Source organism: Danio rerio, chromosome 3 (genome assembly GCF_049306965.1).
Source record: "Danio rerio strain Tuebingen ecotype United States chromosome 3, GRCz12tu, whole genome shotgun sequence".
Classification (NCBI taxonomy): Eukaryota; Metazoa; Chordata; class Actinopteri; order Cypriniformes; family Danionidae; genus Danio; species Danio rerio.
This window is the reverse complement of record NC_133178.1, coordinates 51,498,902-51,513,986: the sequence shown is the minus strand read 5'-3', so window position 1 is coordinate 51,513,986 and position 15,085 is coordinate 51,498,902. Positions and strand designations below refer to the sequence as shown.

Genomic DNA, 15,085 nt, shown 5'->3' with positions numbered 1-15,085 from the left:
GACCAAATGCCCCCACAAGTATAGCAATATCAGTATATTTTGACCTTGTGGTGACCCCATAAAAACAGCTCAAAAGGGTAGGGAATAGAACATACATTCTGTACAGTATGAAAATCATTATGTCCATGGAAAGTCTCCATAAACATATTTGTACAATGTATGTGCGTGTGTGTGTGCATGTGTAATCAAAATAAAATGATTATAATGAAAAAAAATCTTCCAAAAAAGACAATGCTGTGTTATTTTAGTTTTTATTATATTTATTTTAGTAGCATATTTAGTTTAATTATTCATTCATTTATTTTTGTTTGTCATTTAAATCAGTGTAAGAATGGCTAAATCTCTCCATCAAATAAAAACCCCAAGATCTGTCATGCAATAAAACAATAAACCTTCTAATCTGAGAAGATCAGCAAGGAAATCGAGAGGGGTCTGGATACAGACTAGGTGCAGTGCAATCTGAGCTGCATTGAATGCTTTTTAATACGCTCACCTAACTCCACCCCTAACCCTACGCGTCACAGTGACGCTACTCACTCCATTGAGTGCATTGTGTCTGACATTGCATCGCTGAGTGATGCAATCTTAGCTTGCATCATAAACGCTGCATCCAGATACTATTGAGGAAATCAGCTGTTTATCTGTCTCAATCATGCATATGATGCTCTTATTAACAGTGAGAGGGGTGGACACTGGTTGCCTGAGCCCCCCTTTCTGCCCTTTACTTAACATTTTCCACCAGAGCAGCTCACTAATACTCCACATGCAATGTCCAAGTTCTCAATATGTTGTACCTTGTGGATCTTTCATGTTTGGTATCATTGTAAATGTCTCTGTTTGATTGGTAAAGTGGTGTCAATTTCACAGTAATATTTCAAAATTTCACTTTGATCAGTTTTTTCTTGGTTTTGTCTTTGGTAAGATATTTGCCAAATAGTCCACTCCAGGGAAAATGGTATCAAATCATAACCAGACAGGGGTCTTTGTAAAGCATTTATTGTTTTGAATTTCTGATTGTTAGTTGTGTTTTGAGTATTTAAGGGAAAGAAACAAAAGTGTCTGTGGGATCCTGTAGCCAGGATATCCCATTGTAAGTCTCTGAGCTCTACATCAAGAATTACAGATGTGACTACTGAGAACACGCATTTCTTCCCACACAGTGCTGCAACTTGTCTTGCACAGTCATGCGTAGTAGTGCAGCTGCAAAGGCAGCCTTTTCATTAAAATAATAATAATAATTTTGTGCTTTACGCAATAGCCACCAGGTGGCGCAAGCAACAACCACTTTTCCATTGACCAGGCCCCGTGCCAGGATGTCAGAACTGAGGGGGCATTTTAAATCCACGGGGGGGCACTAGACCTGGTGACTGATTTTGGTCTCTTTTGTTCCTTTCATTTAGGCTATTTATTCACATTTATTATTTATTACTTTGCATTACTGCTTAAGTTACTGACCTAAGGTAGTAATATACGTTTTAATAGTAATAATAATATGAACAGTTTCGCTTTATACTGATTTTATTAATGATGGTAATGCACCAATACCGCTTATTAATGCAGACGGATCATTGCTTCAGTGCCAGAATAGTGCTTTAAATCATATGTTATTCTTCTTATTTATTTCCATTTTATTTCATATAACAGGCCTGTGAATGTTTAAAGTTTTAGGAAAAGACATCAAATTATGCCCACACATGCAAGATTCGTATAACCGGTAAATAATTATAGTGAAATCAGCTTAACCGAGTCATCACACTTCACGTATTACCCAACCAACATCGGTGTTAGGGAAAAGCTAAATGTTACAATCTAATGTCATTTAAAACAGCTACTTTGTTACATTTTAAGGCATTAGTGTAGCCAAAAGAGCGCTCGATTCAGCTCGATCAATGCCTCAAGCGGCTGGGTTTTTTTCTTTCTTTATTTTGGAGATAATGAAGACATATTTGTATTAATATATAATATATGAATACAACAGAAAGACATAAAACTTAAAAATTTAGGTCTCCACTTTTGTAAGTTTAACACAATTTCATAGATCTAGATAAAAAAGCCTAATAGCAATATAAAGTTATATTGAAATCATTTAAAGATATAAAAATATTGGATATAATAAAAACATTAAATAAACCAATATAAAAAAACAAAAGCTATAACGATTTGGGAATAAAAAGTACAATATAAACTAATTACCACAGTAACGGGCAACACCACTTCAGATCACTCATACATTCCCAGTTGCCATATCTGTATATTCTGCAACATACTTCTACACGATCAGGTATCCATGTATATTAGATATCTTGTATTTATATTTGAGTAATTGGTGTTATACACTTCTGAATTGGCTTATTTTTGTTTATTTATGTAAATTAGCATAAATAATCTTTACCTGATAAAAAATAAAATTTTATGTTTGATATATTTCATTTTCTAATGAAATAGTTTACATGTATTAAATTATTTAAGGGGCGATGCGGTGGCGCAGTGGGTAGCACGTTCACAGCAAGAAGGTCACTGGTTCGAGCCTTGGCTGAGTCAGTTAGCTTTTTGTGTGGAGTTTGCATGTTCTCCCCGTGTTCGCATGGGTTTTCTCCGGGTGCTTAGGTATCCCTCACAGTCCAAAGACATGCGGTACAGGTAAATTGGGTAGGCTAAATTGTCCATAGTGTATGAGTGTAAATGAGTGTGCAAGGATGTTTCCCAGAGATGAGTTGCAGCTGTAAGGGCATCCGCAGCGTAAAACTTATGCTGGATAAGTTGCCAGTTCAAGCCGTAGTCTCGTTCAAGACTAAGCCGTAAAAAACAAAAACCATTATTTGTAGTTTTTAGTAGTTTTCAGAAAAAACTTTATAGAAAATTTTAAATAACCTAGAACACATATCGATGAATTAGGTAAGCTAAAAGTGTCTATAGTGTATGAGTTTGATTGAATATGTATGGATGTTTCCCAGACAAAAAGCCTAAAAGAAAATAAATGAATTAAGATACAGTCTTTTATTATGATACATTTGTGGTTGCTGTATTTTGTAGTTTATTTTGATAAATGTAAAATTGAGGTATTTGGTATTTTATTTTAAATTACATTTCAATATATTTTAATATATTTATTACCGATTTATTATACATTTACATATACATATTATACATTTATTAATTATTTTTTTGATAAAATTTGCTTTAATGTTATTATTATTATTTTTTTTTGTCTGCACTGGTATTGCATCAGTCCTCTCACTCATCAGTTTCTCTGTCTCTCACCCAGAAATAGTCGCAGTAGCTCCATTCATTGGGCTTGAGAAGCTCCTGCTCCGGTGTGGATGTGGACACAGGGAATGTGACGCAGTTGATCTGGGGTGAGATAAAACACAGGGAGGTCAGTAAACAGTGTGTGTGTGTGTGTGCGTGTGTGTCAAATTCTGGATTTAACAACATAAAAAATACTGCATTTAAATCCTTCCTTTACACCTGATGATTTTGCTTCTTTCTTGGGGTATAAGTTGACATTTTGGCCTAAAACTAAATTTAACATTTGACACTGATACGTTCGACTCTTTAAATATTTCAACCCATAAATAAAACCTTCCATTGAACAACATTAAAGTATTTGAAGAAAAAAAAAGAAAAGAAAAACTGTTTAAGATTATAAATCAGGGTGTCAATCTAGCACACTGCATTCATGCATAAAAAAAATCCTTTTGTTAACAAAATACATACAATTTATCACAAATACAATCACAAAGACTGTGACATTTACAGCATAGCTCCAGGTAACAATCTCGACGTGCAAAACGTATTTCATAAGTGGAGAGGGATGTGGTGGAGAGGGGTGTGCATGTATTGGAGGACCGGGTGTGTGATTTCCGGGAGACTTGGGATGTCTGAAACATCTTTTACACACCACAATTTGCTGAAAATATTTACAGGACTGCAATATATCAATTCAGTGTTACGTCTCTTAGTTACCAATTTCATAAACATAACTTCAGCTTTAAGATTAGAGAAATGTGCACCATGATTATTTTTCCTGTTATCCATATTGCTATTGCTACAGTGCATCCAGAAAGTATTGAAAGCGCTTCACTTTTTCCACATTTTTATGTTACACCCTTATTCCAAAATGGATTAAATTCATTTATTTCCTCAAAGTTATTTTATTTGTAAATACAACATAAAGTTTGATAAAACAACAATATATTATAAAAATATAACAATATAATAAAGAATTTGAATGGTATTCAGTGATGTTTAAACTGTACAGTAATTTTATTTGTACATAAGATTGCAAATATTTTTTTTTTTCATTTGATAGCATGTAACAAAATGAGCTCAAATTTATAAATAGTAATGAATAATAATGACAAGTTATTATTTCATTATGAGTAATTAGATTTAACCTAACAGTTAAATCTAGCAGAATAAGGCCTAATCCCAATTCTTCCCCTTAGCCCTTCCCTTACCCCTACCCCTTATTTACGCGTTCACGCCAAGGGGTAGCGGTGTCCCAATTCACTTTAGCTTGAAGGTACAGGGCTAAAGGAAAGGAGTGAATAGCCCTTCGAACGAAGGTTTTTCAGGACCACACTCGAAACCAAGGGGTAAGAAAATTTCCCAGAATACACCAGACACAACGGCAGTATTGCTGAACCTGGAAGTAAGGAGATTCACAAATAAGTATTTTTTGTCATTATTACAAATTTTTACGACAAACAAACATATGTTTTAATATATTCATTACAGTGTTCGTGTTTTACTGTCATGCTTAAAAAAAAAAAAAAAAAACGATTGATTTCGCGATCTATAATCCATAATCATAACCCCTGTATAGTAGTCCTACAACATTCTGACACTCGATGACACTCCAATACCCTGTCAGAAAAGTCTAGTGGCTGAGAATGAGCTTTTTACAGTGTCTGCTATAATGTTAGTGTTGTTTTCGTGTGTTTACATAGATGAATATGGCCACTGTGTAAATACACAATACAGTTCTTATTGCCATATTAGATCATTATGATAACATAATATATGCCTTCAGTGATTTCTTGAAGATTAATATTAAAACATAGCACAACTGGATGTGCTTGAGCTCATGACCTTGACATGTGCAGATGCTGTAGTGCTGTCCCAATTCTTAGGGATAAATTTTGAAGCCTTTACCCTCAACCCTCGGTTGTAAGGGCCAAGGAGAAGGGGGAGGGATTGGGGTACAAAAATAGAATTGGGATTGGGCCTAAATATAACAATGAATTTATCAACTTGACTCATATGTATATGATGAACTATCTGCAACTCCTACCTTTAAACATAAGTGAAAAAAATTAGAGATCCTGAAGATTGTGTTCAAAGATAGTGTCATTATTATTCTTGTTTTGGTGCCACAAGTCCTGTCTTGTCTTGAATGATGTGATTGGCTCCAGTTTACTCAGGCTGTGCACTCATTTCTGCTGTCTATGTCTGTGTTTTTGTCTTTAAAATGTGCAAGGTCTGTGCTGCGCTCAGGCCGCACATGCTCTCACTTGATGTGGGCATGCAAGGTCTAGGCGGGCTCGGGTCATGCACGCTCTCCTCTCTGATTATGTTGTTTGTTTGCGGCAAGTTTTGTTCTCAGTGCTTCAGTCGAGTTGGTTTCTGTTTCGGTTGGTGCTGAGAATGTGAGTACATGGTAGGTGTTTAATTTATTGTGTACTCGTGTCTAGCATTAAATCTTGTCTTATGTTGTCTTGTGCTGTGTTAAGCATGCGACTCAAGTTTACATGTGCCACATACTTTAGTGTCTTGTTTCATGTGAACATGCAGTTAATGATTATTCTCATTGGCTGCATGTTCTAGTCCTGTTTGACATGAGCACAATGCTCGCGTGTCTCTTTGTGCCAGGTGCTCTCCTGACTTCTGTCTTGTCCCACCCACCTTGTTATACTATTATTAATTTTTGTTCACCTGCCCTCTTATCAGTTTATTGGTTTGATTTCCCTATTTAAGCTGCTGTCACACTAAAGTTTGAGCATGCCAAATGCTGTCGTGCGGCACTACAAGAAAGGGTGGGATTAAACAAGATGATTATACATTTAAAAAAGCAAACTATTGGTTTATGTTTTAAATTTCTGTCCAGAGAGGACGCATTCGTGTGCATTTGAATGGAAGTCTATGGGGAGAAAAGTGCAGTGTGACGGCAGCTTTAGCAGAGTCAAGCAAAGAGGAGCTGAGTCAGTTTGTGCTAGAACTATGTTTCCCCCCCTTAGGGTTGCTTAAGTTTTTTTTTTTTTTTTTTTTTTTAAATAAGGTCCTTAATTGACTGCATTTGGGTTCTCACCTGTTCTCCTTCACCTACAAACCCTGACAGGATAGTATGTCCAGCTATACGAAGGCTCTAATATCCACCAGGACCGAGCACCTCCCCAAACTAATAGAAAATAATCATGACAATCCTAGATTTTTACTTAACACCATTGCTAAACTAACAAATAATCAGTTGTACACTGAACAAAATGTCCTACCACAAATTAGCAGTGGTGATTTTTTTCAGTCATAAATAGAAGGCTTCAGACTGAAAATAGAAGATGTTAAACCTACTGCACCATCTTATGCTTTGTTCACACCAGACGCGGAATGCGCGGATAAATCACAATATTCGCACGTAAACAGCCGCGTGAACATTTGAGGTTATTCGCTTCATTCACGCATCAAATTCACTTCAGAACAGACACGGATTCGCATGATGGGCAGGGCTTCTGTCTGCCAGGTGACTCTAGCTTCATAGCTAAATGGCTAACATGGATTTTATGAAGAAAATAACAGTGCTTATGTGCTTTATGAAGACTGAAAAACAGCATCGATACGTTTAGGGTCGTGTCTGAGTCCACTACATCCTTTCAGAGGTGCATCCAGTTCTGTGAGCTCATAAACTCCTCCAGAAACTGAACCTGGATGACGGAGGCTTTCAGCGGTGCTTCTGACTGAGCCAAGCAAAGATTGATGAACAGGCGATACGTCACAATCCCGCCACCACAAGAGCAAGCTCCTGATTGGTTAACGTGGCGCGAATGTTCGCTAAAGTTCAGATTTTTAAACCTTAGTGATTCGCGCGAAATGCTCATTAGGAGCGTCAAACGTGCAAAACGCTCAGTTTGCAGCGTGCCATTCGCGTGTACCCACCATTTGCACCGCACCATTCGCGCAATTCGCATCATTTGCGCTGCGCCATTCGTACGCATCGCGCCGCAGGATGTCTATTCTCGCATTTGCATTGACTTAACATGTAAATCACTCGCGATTGACGCGCGTTCCGCGTCTCATGTGAACACAGCATTACACTTCAGAAATTATTAAACATTCCACTAAGGCTAAACAATCTACAGTGTCTCAAAATTTCATTTTTAAATATGTCTAAATCAGCTACATGTATGTTAGATCCAATTCTAACAAAATTACCAGGGGTTGCTGTCTGTAGTAGGAGAACCTCTTCTTATTACATTCTCAAATTTTTTTCGTCTTTAGGCCATGTTCCAAATACTTTCAAGTTAGCTGTTATTAAACCTCTTATTAAGAAAATCACAACTTGATCCCAGCATCTTAGCTAATTATACACTATTTCAAATCTTTTATTTATGCTCCTTTCCACAGGTCAATAATGATTTTGAAGTTTTGAAGTTTTAGTGAAAACAACCAACAATTTACTTTTAACTGCTGACAGAGGCTGCATCTTGTTACTAGTTTTACTTGACCTCAGTTTTGCATTTGACACTATTGATAATAATATCTTCATAGATCTCTTAAATTTTACAGATGTGCTATGTGTTCCTTGTGATGTTTATTGCTTTTTATTTTTTATTTGGTCAAAATAAACATTTTTGTTCTTGCTACACATTTCAAAAAGGTTGAAGCAGAACTTAGCTGATTTATGGCCAGTAATTAAGTAATTTGGTTAATTAATGATGTAAACTGAAACAGATGTTAACAGGTGATTGTAATTATGAATTGGTACAAAAGTAGAATCCAAGAAAGGTCTAGTCCAGGGGTGACCAACCCTGTTCCTGGAGAGCCACCTTCCTGCAGATTTGAGTTGCAACCCATATCAAACACACCTGCCTGTAATTTTCCCGTGGTGTCCAGGTCCTAATTAATTGGTTAAGGTGTGTTTTATATGGGGAACTTAAATCTGCAGGAAGGTGGCTCTCCAGGAACAGGGTTGGCCACCCCTGGTCTAGTCCTTTGGGAGCAAGAAAGGGCTGAGGACAGCTAGTTTGACAACAAATAAATGAAAAAATTAGTTAAATGTTTAAAAACAATGTTCCTCAAAGAAAGATAGGAAAACATTTATATTTTTTACCTTCAACAGTGCATAACATATTAAGAAGTTTTAAGCAATCTGAAGGAATTATAGTGTGCAAAGGACGAGGCCGCAAGCTGAACAACCATGATATTTGATTCCTCAGAAGGCACTGCATCTAGAATCATCACTCATCATCAATAAACTCAATCGTCAATTGTCTTGGCAAAGGTAACTTCTACTTTGTGTATTGTGATGACACCATTAATGCTGAAAAGTACATAAAGAGATTTTGGACCACAATATGCTGCTTTCTTTTCTAGTGACACCCATGCATATTTCAACAAGACAATGTAAAATCAAATTTTGTCCACATTAGAAAGTTTGGTTTTGGAGGAGGAGGATACAGGTACTTGACTAGCCTCTCTGCAGTCCCAACCTGTCTCTATTATAGAATATGTGGTGTATTTTGAAGCACAAATTGCAACAACAAAGACCCCGAACTGTTGCCCACATTAAGACTTTTTTACAGGAAGAATGGGACAAAATTGCATCTGAAAAGAGATGCAGTTGCAATATGTGCTGTATGCAATGCTTTTAATGTGCTTACCTAACCCCACTCCTCACAGTGACATCACTAGCTCCATTTATTGCACAGGTGTCGAATCCAGTTCCTGGAGAACCACAGCTCTGCACAGTTTAGCTTTAACCCCTTTAACACACCTGATCAAACTAATTAAGTCCTTCAGGCTTGTTTGAAACCTACAGGTGCTTGTTTGTTGAATCAGGGTTGGAACTAAACTGTGCAGAGCAGCTAGTTCATGCTGGTTGCCCAGCATCCTCTATTAATAAACATTAGTTAGTGCAAAATGCACCTGTCAGAGTTCAATAATATATGACCATATCACCCCAATTTTATCTTCCTTAAACTGGTCACCTCTTAAGTTCCAGACAAAATATTACTTCATACCTGTACAGCTTTAAATAACCTAGTTCCTGTTTATCTGACCAACATAATGTCTTGCTACAATTTAACCCATTTTTTTATCTTAAAACTTAGGGCTTCTGGTATTACCCAGTTCATGAAAGAAGTTTGAGCCTTATCATATATGATATAGTAAATTATAGACGCATTTTAAACATGCATTTTCTTTTAAAGGTACTAAAAAAAGTTGTATCTACTCACATTGTTTCTCTGCAGGAAGGAACATAATTAAGAAATTCAAATCTGGATTTAGAACATTTCATAGCACCAAAACATCACATCTAAGAGATATAAATGGTCTGCTCCTATTGTCCGATTGTGGTTGCATTTTACTTTTAGTGTTATTGGACATCAGTGCTTCATTTGATTGTATTGATTATAACATTTGTGGTGATAATTACTTTTTTATCTTGAATATTAAAATTAATATTAGTATATAAAAATAATAATAAATTTACTAATAATATTAATATTGAGTTTTTGCTCACTCGCTCAAGGTGAATACAAATATCAGATAAATAATTCCTTTTAATGAGGGTAACAGTCACAGAATTACTCTTTGGCAATAGTTAACAATAATTAAGATTTTTGATATAAACTACACAAATTCTGGAGTTGTTATCTGACAAATCTAAAGGTTGAGTGAGATTTTGCTGTCTTGTAGAGTCTCTTATTATCAACACAGAGACAAAACAGTTTCAATAAAAATTCAATTTATTGACCAAAAGGCATAAAAGCAAAAATAGCACACAAAACACATTACTTATGAAAAATGGGCATTTGGTGTTACAGTTATCGTAATACATATAAAGTCTATCTCTGATGGTTGTGGAGGCATGCGCTGTTTTTGTGGTGCTTGTTTTTGTCATGTGGTTGCGTGTGTTGTGATCATGTGGGTGATTACATAATGCTGATCAGCTTTTCTGATCAGCAGCTAAACTGTGCCTTATTCAGCTGCGTCTATATCTGAGCGGCAGTGCTTTACTTATGCCTAGTTCACACTAGAGGACTTTAAGCCTGATTTGAGCCCGATTTGGAAGTTAACGAGCTCGCCGACAGATCGGGCTGTGATCGGAGAAGAAATTTGCGGGTGTTCGGCGCTCGCCGCTCTTTATGTGTGAACTACTGAACAACGCATTAACGAGGCTCGCTGACGCGTCGCTGACACCTCGCAGACAGAAATCCAACATTCAGCATGCTAAATATTCCAGAGCAGTCGGCCGACTCAACCCCACGTGTGGTCAGATGTAGTGACGAGCAACAGTCAATGAGAGAGCATATCAGCATGAGCTGAATGCCTGTGTGTTCAGGAGCTCAGCAGAAACATCTGTGATTGGTCAGAATGGGCATCAACGCCCTCGCTTCATTCTGTGTTAACCTACAGTATATGGTGTTAACACAGACACGAGAGTAGGATATATTAACAGTTGAACTAGAATTCTGTAACTATTAGAATTACCATACTGCTTATTCTAACCGTTCTCATATAAAACGTCATATTGTCACAACATATTTACATTCAAAGCTATTATTGAGATATTAAAATTAAGCTTTGAATGTCTGGCATCATATTTAATGACACCATTACCCTAAAAATATAATATTTTTTTGGTAATACAGCCTATAAATATGTAGTTAAGTTACGAAAACACTTAAAGGTCTTGGCTTTCATTTTCACTTTCAAACAGGAGCTATTTCACAGCACAGAATATGCTGCTTTGAAAGATATCTGAAGTAAATTGATGTTTTTGCCATCAGAAAGTTTTGTTTATGTTAGCAGGAAGTTGCCAGGCAAGAAAATGCACACATATTTAAAGTTACAGCGAAAAGTATCAGACATGCATGCAGTCATTTTGACCAATATGGTAATTTAAGGCAGAAATGCTCAGTTCTTTACTGTTTTGTAATAAAAAAAATAACAATATCAGAAATAAATACACTGATAGTTAGAAAACGGCAGGGTGTTATAAATATGTTAGTTTTATTTCAAAGAGTTATAAAATTACAAAAATTAAAAACTTTCTGTGTATCTATCCACTCAAACCTTGCAGATGAGTGATTCATCCGCTCATAAATCAGCTGATTTGACGATGTTTTTAAATGCTTTCTCCAAAGCTTGAAAAGCTGTCAGTGATGTAATCAGCACACAAGCAGCCAAAAGTGTTCAGCTTTTCTGACGACTCCTCCCTCAAATTTTCATTGGCTGTGGTTTGGTAGCTTGAATGAGTTGATGGTGAATGAGTTGTTGTCAGATCATGTAGTGTGTGACCCCCCTCTTGTTGATCATTCACGGAGTGTTGCGTAGTGTGAACACCACAGAGATTAAAAGACACAAAGTCAAGTCATGTAGTGTGAACGGCACAGCGATCTGCTGATGTTTAAAATCCTGTAGTGTAAACTAGGCTTTAGTTGTCATGTTATTGTTTGTTTATGGTTTATGGTTTGTTTGTTTTTTTGGACTCTTTTGCACCGTTTTGATTTATGACCATTGGTCAAGTGCTTCACAGCTCACAGACTTTGTATCCAACAGTAACGCACAAATTGCTAGTCAGGATGAACTGTGGACAACCAGTTAGCCTGGTCACTCAAGTTACGGCCCTCACCACACACGTTCAGCTCCTCTCAGGGGAAGTCCTCACACTGGAAGCCACATCCTCTCCACCTACGCCCTCAGTAACTGAAGAGGTGAATTGCTCACCTAAACCCCATCTTCCTCCACCTGCCTTCTACTCAGGGGAACCCTGGTTGTGTCATTCTTTTCTTTCCAAGTGTTCCCTTTACATGACATTACAGCCATAATCATTACTCACAGAGCAAGCCAAGGTAGTGTTTATCATCAAACTACTTTCTGTTCCACTATGTAATCTACACCATAGATATTTTTAAGACTGTGGATGGTCTTGTCAATCTGGCAATTTGGGTGGACGCCTGGTTATCATGGAGGGAGACACACAACAGACTGGTTGCGTCACACGATCTGGGATTTTTTCATCCAACACTTTTGGGGTTGCGGAGGTAGCAACCACTGACCCGGAACCGATGCAAATGGGTAGGTCCCACCTTTTTTTAGAGGAAAAGAAAAGCCAGTGATCTAAAGGACTTTGTTTGTACTGCAGGGGAGCAGGGCACATTGTGGCTTCATGTCTGTTAAAAGCCAGCACCCTTCAGTGGGTAAGAGCTTACTGAAGGGTGAAATTAATCTGAAGGAATCCTCTGTTGCTGCCACACTTCTTTCTGTTACACTGTGCTGGGCATCTGAGATTCAGAGTTGTCAGGCTGTGATGGATTCTGGAGCAGAGGGGTTTTAATGACACTTATTTTGCTTTAAGTTTTAAGTTGTTATTCCCCTTGTTCAGCCTATTGTCGTTCATGCCCTGTGTGGTCTCTCCCTTCCATCTATCACTCACTCCACAGGTCCAATTAGGTTGATAACATTAGGCCATCAACTTATCTCTTATTATTTAACTGACACCACCAAAATACCAGTGGTCATTGAGCATCTCTGGCTGGTCCTTCACAGTCTTCATATCAGCTGGGGCCAAAATTCTGTATTTTCATGGATTGAGAACTGTCATGTGTCTTGTCTTTTGCCTGCTCGTTCTGCTGTGTCTTGTTCTGTCGAGGCTGAATAACATTAAGATAAAAAAAACGTATCATTTGCTATTAATGTCTTCAGCTTTTGAGAATCTGCAGGAGTTGTCCTTCTTCATGAAATTAGATCCACGCAATACTTATCATTTGGTCCACATAAGAGCGGGAGATGAATGGCAAACTGCTTTTAATTCCCCCAGGGGGTACTTTGAATATTGTGTTCTTCCCTTTAGGCTTTCCAACGCTCCCGCAGTTTTTTCAGACACTCAATAATGATATGTTGCAAGATATGATTGATCAGTTCATTTATGTCTACCTGGATGATATTCTGATATTTTCCCATTCTCTCCAGTAACATGTTCAACACGCCAGACGAGTGATTCAGAGGCTGCTAGAGAATGGGCTTTATGTCAAGGCTGAGGAATGTGTTTTTCATGCACAGTCTGTTCCTTTTGTAGGGCAGATTGTGTCAGTCGAGGGGGTGCATATGGACCCAGAGAAGATTCAGGCTGTGATGAATTGGCCAACCCTAGATCCCGCAAGTCCATGCAGAGGTTTCAGGGCTTTGCTCATTTTTAACGCCATTTTCTTCACAATTGCAGCCAGCTCGCCACGCCTCTGACTGCCTTAACCTCCTCCAAAACTTGGTTCAAATGGTCGAACGCTGCTTAAACAACATTCACCTGGTTGAAGGCTTGTTTTGTTTACGCCCCTATTCTCGTGGCTCCTGATACTTCTTGTCAGTTTGTGGTGGAGGTTGATACATCAGAGGTGGGTTGGGAGCCATCCTGTCTCATCCCGTCTTTTTGATTTTTCCGTTTCGTCCCTCAAGCCCATTGTGTTTCACAGGGGATTTGTATTTCTGCTATGATGTGGGAAATCAAGTCTAAGGATTAACACACCCACTTGGATGCCCACTGATTTGTTTGTTTGTGCCAGAGGAGATTCAGTCTGACGTCAATTCAATGGGGAAACTCTTTTTAAAGTGGCTTGTCATCTTGGAGTGAGTCACACTTTATTTTTTGTTAAACAGTGATTCTGATGGCCAGCTATGGCTCGGGACATACGTGAGTTTGTTTTGGCTTGCTCTGTCTGTGCTTTTTTTAAGACTTCTAATCATCCTCCTGCTAGGCTTCTTCAGCCATTTTCAGTACCATTGAGACCCTGTTCGCACACCTCGCTAGATTTTGTTTTACACAACTCCTGCCATCCTGTGACAATATGGCCGACTTGACCTTGGTGGACCGTTTTTCTAAGGCTACTCATTTTATTCCTCTGCCTAAATTACCTTCAGCCTGATAGACAACAGTTGCTGTCATTAATCATAACCTTCACATTTATGACCTCCCGACAGACAGGTTTCTGACAGGGGGCCTCAGTTTATCTCCAAATTTTGGAGAGAATTTTGTCATTTATTAGGGTGCAGTGTTAGTCTTTTTTCTTGTTTTCACCCTTTGAGTAATGGACAAATATAAATAGCCAACCAAGATCCCAAATGTATGTTGCAATGTTTGGTATCCCAGAATCCCTCCTACTGGAGCCAGCACCTTTCATGGGTTGATTATTCATGACTATTTTCATTACTGTATTCACAATGCATTACCAGTGTCAGCTATGGGCCTATCTCCGTTTGAGTGTAGTTAAGGATATCAGCTACTTGCTTTTCCCAGTCTGGAATCCGAAATCGCTATTGCCTTTGCCCACACCTTTGTTCAGAGGTTTCAACGTACTTGGAGCTAGGCTAGACAGACCCTTCTCTAGGTGGATGCTAAGGCTGTCACGTTTAAGCGTGAGGATCCAAGTGCAGATTTTAATAATAAATAGTGCAGCGACAGTAAACAAAAATTCAAAGTACCAAAGTGCAAAGTAACAAATAAACAGCAAAACAAGAACTATGACAGAAAAACACAAACAAAAGTCTTTTGCGTCTCTAGAATGTGTATATAAAGTTTCAGATCAAAATACCCATCAGATTTTTCATTATACCTTTTACAAGATGCTGTTTTATACTGATTTCCAGCAGGGGGTGGTTTTGTCGTACTGCGCCTTTAAGCCGAGTTCTGCCCTCCTACTGTTTCTACATGCCTCCTCCCTCAGCTGCGTCAGACAACAGACAGACTTAAAGGAAGAAGGTCTCACGTAGCGTTTGTGAGATACTACAGTAAGAACTAACCTTTACTAATCAGTATTGTGAAGTTGCATTGATGAGTCACACACAATATCGTTACAAAGTTAACGCACAC

At 38.0% G+C, this 15,085-nt stretch overlaps 1 protein-coding gene across 3 annotated transcripts in view; it reads right to left on the bottom strand.

The window, feature by feature from the left end:
* Positions 1-15,085, bottom strand: part of gas7a (growth arrest-specific 7a) — a 132,765-nt gene that overhangs the window by 54,018 nt on the left and 63,662 nt on the right. For all 3 annotated transcript variants that reach the window (XM_073943619.1, XM_005164379.6, NM_001278819.1), the window contains 1 exon segment: positions 3,262-3,351. Coding sequence is in view for 2 of the 3 variants with exons in the window: in XM_005164379.6 (XP_005164436.1) it covers positions 3,262-3,351 (90 nt within the window). In the remaining variant the exon portion in view is untranslated.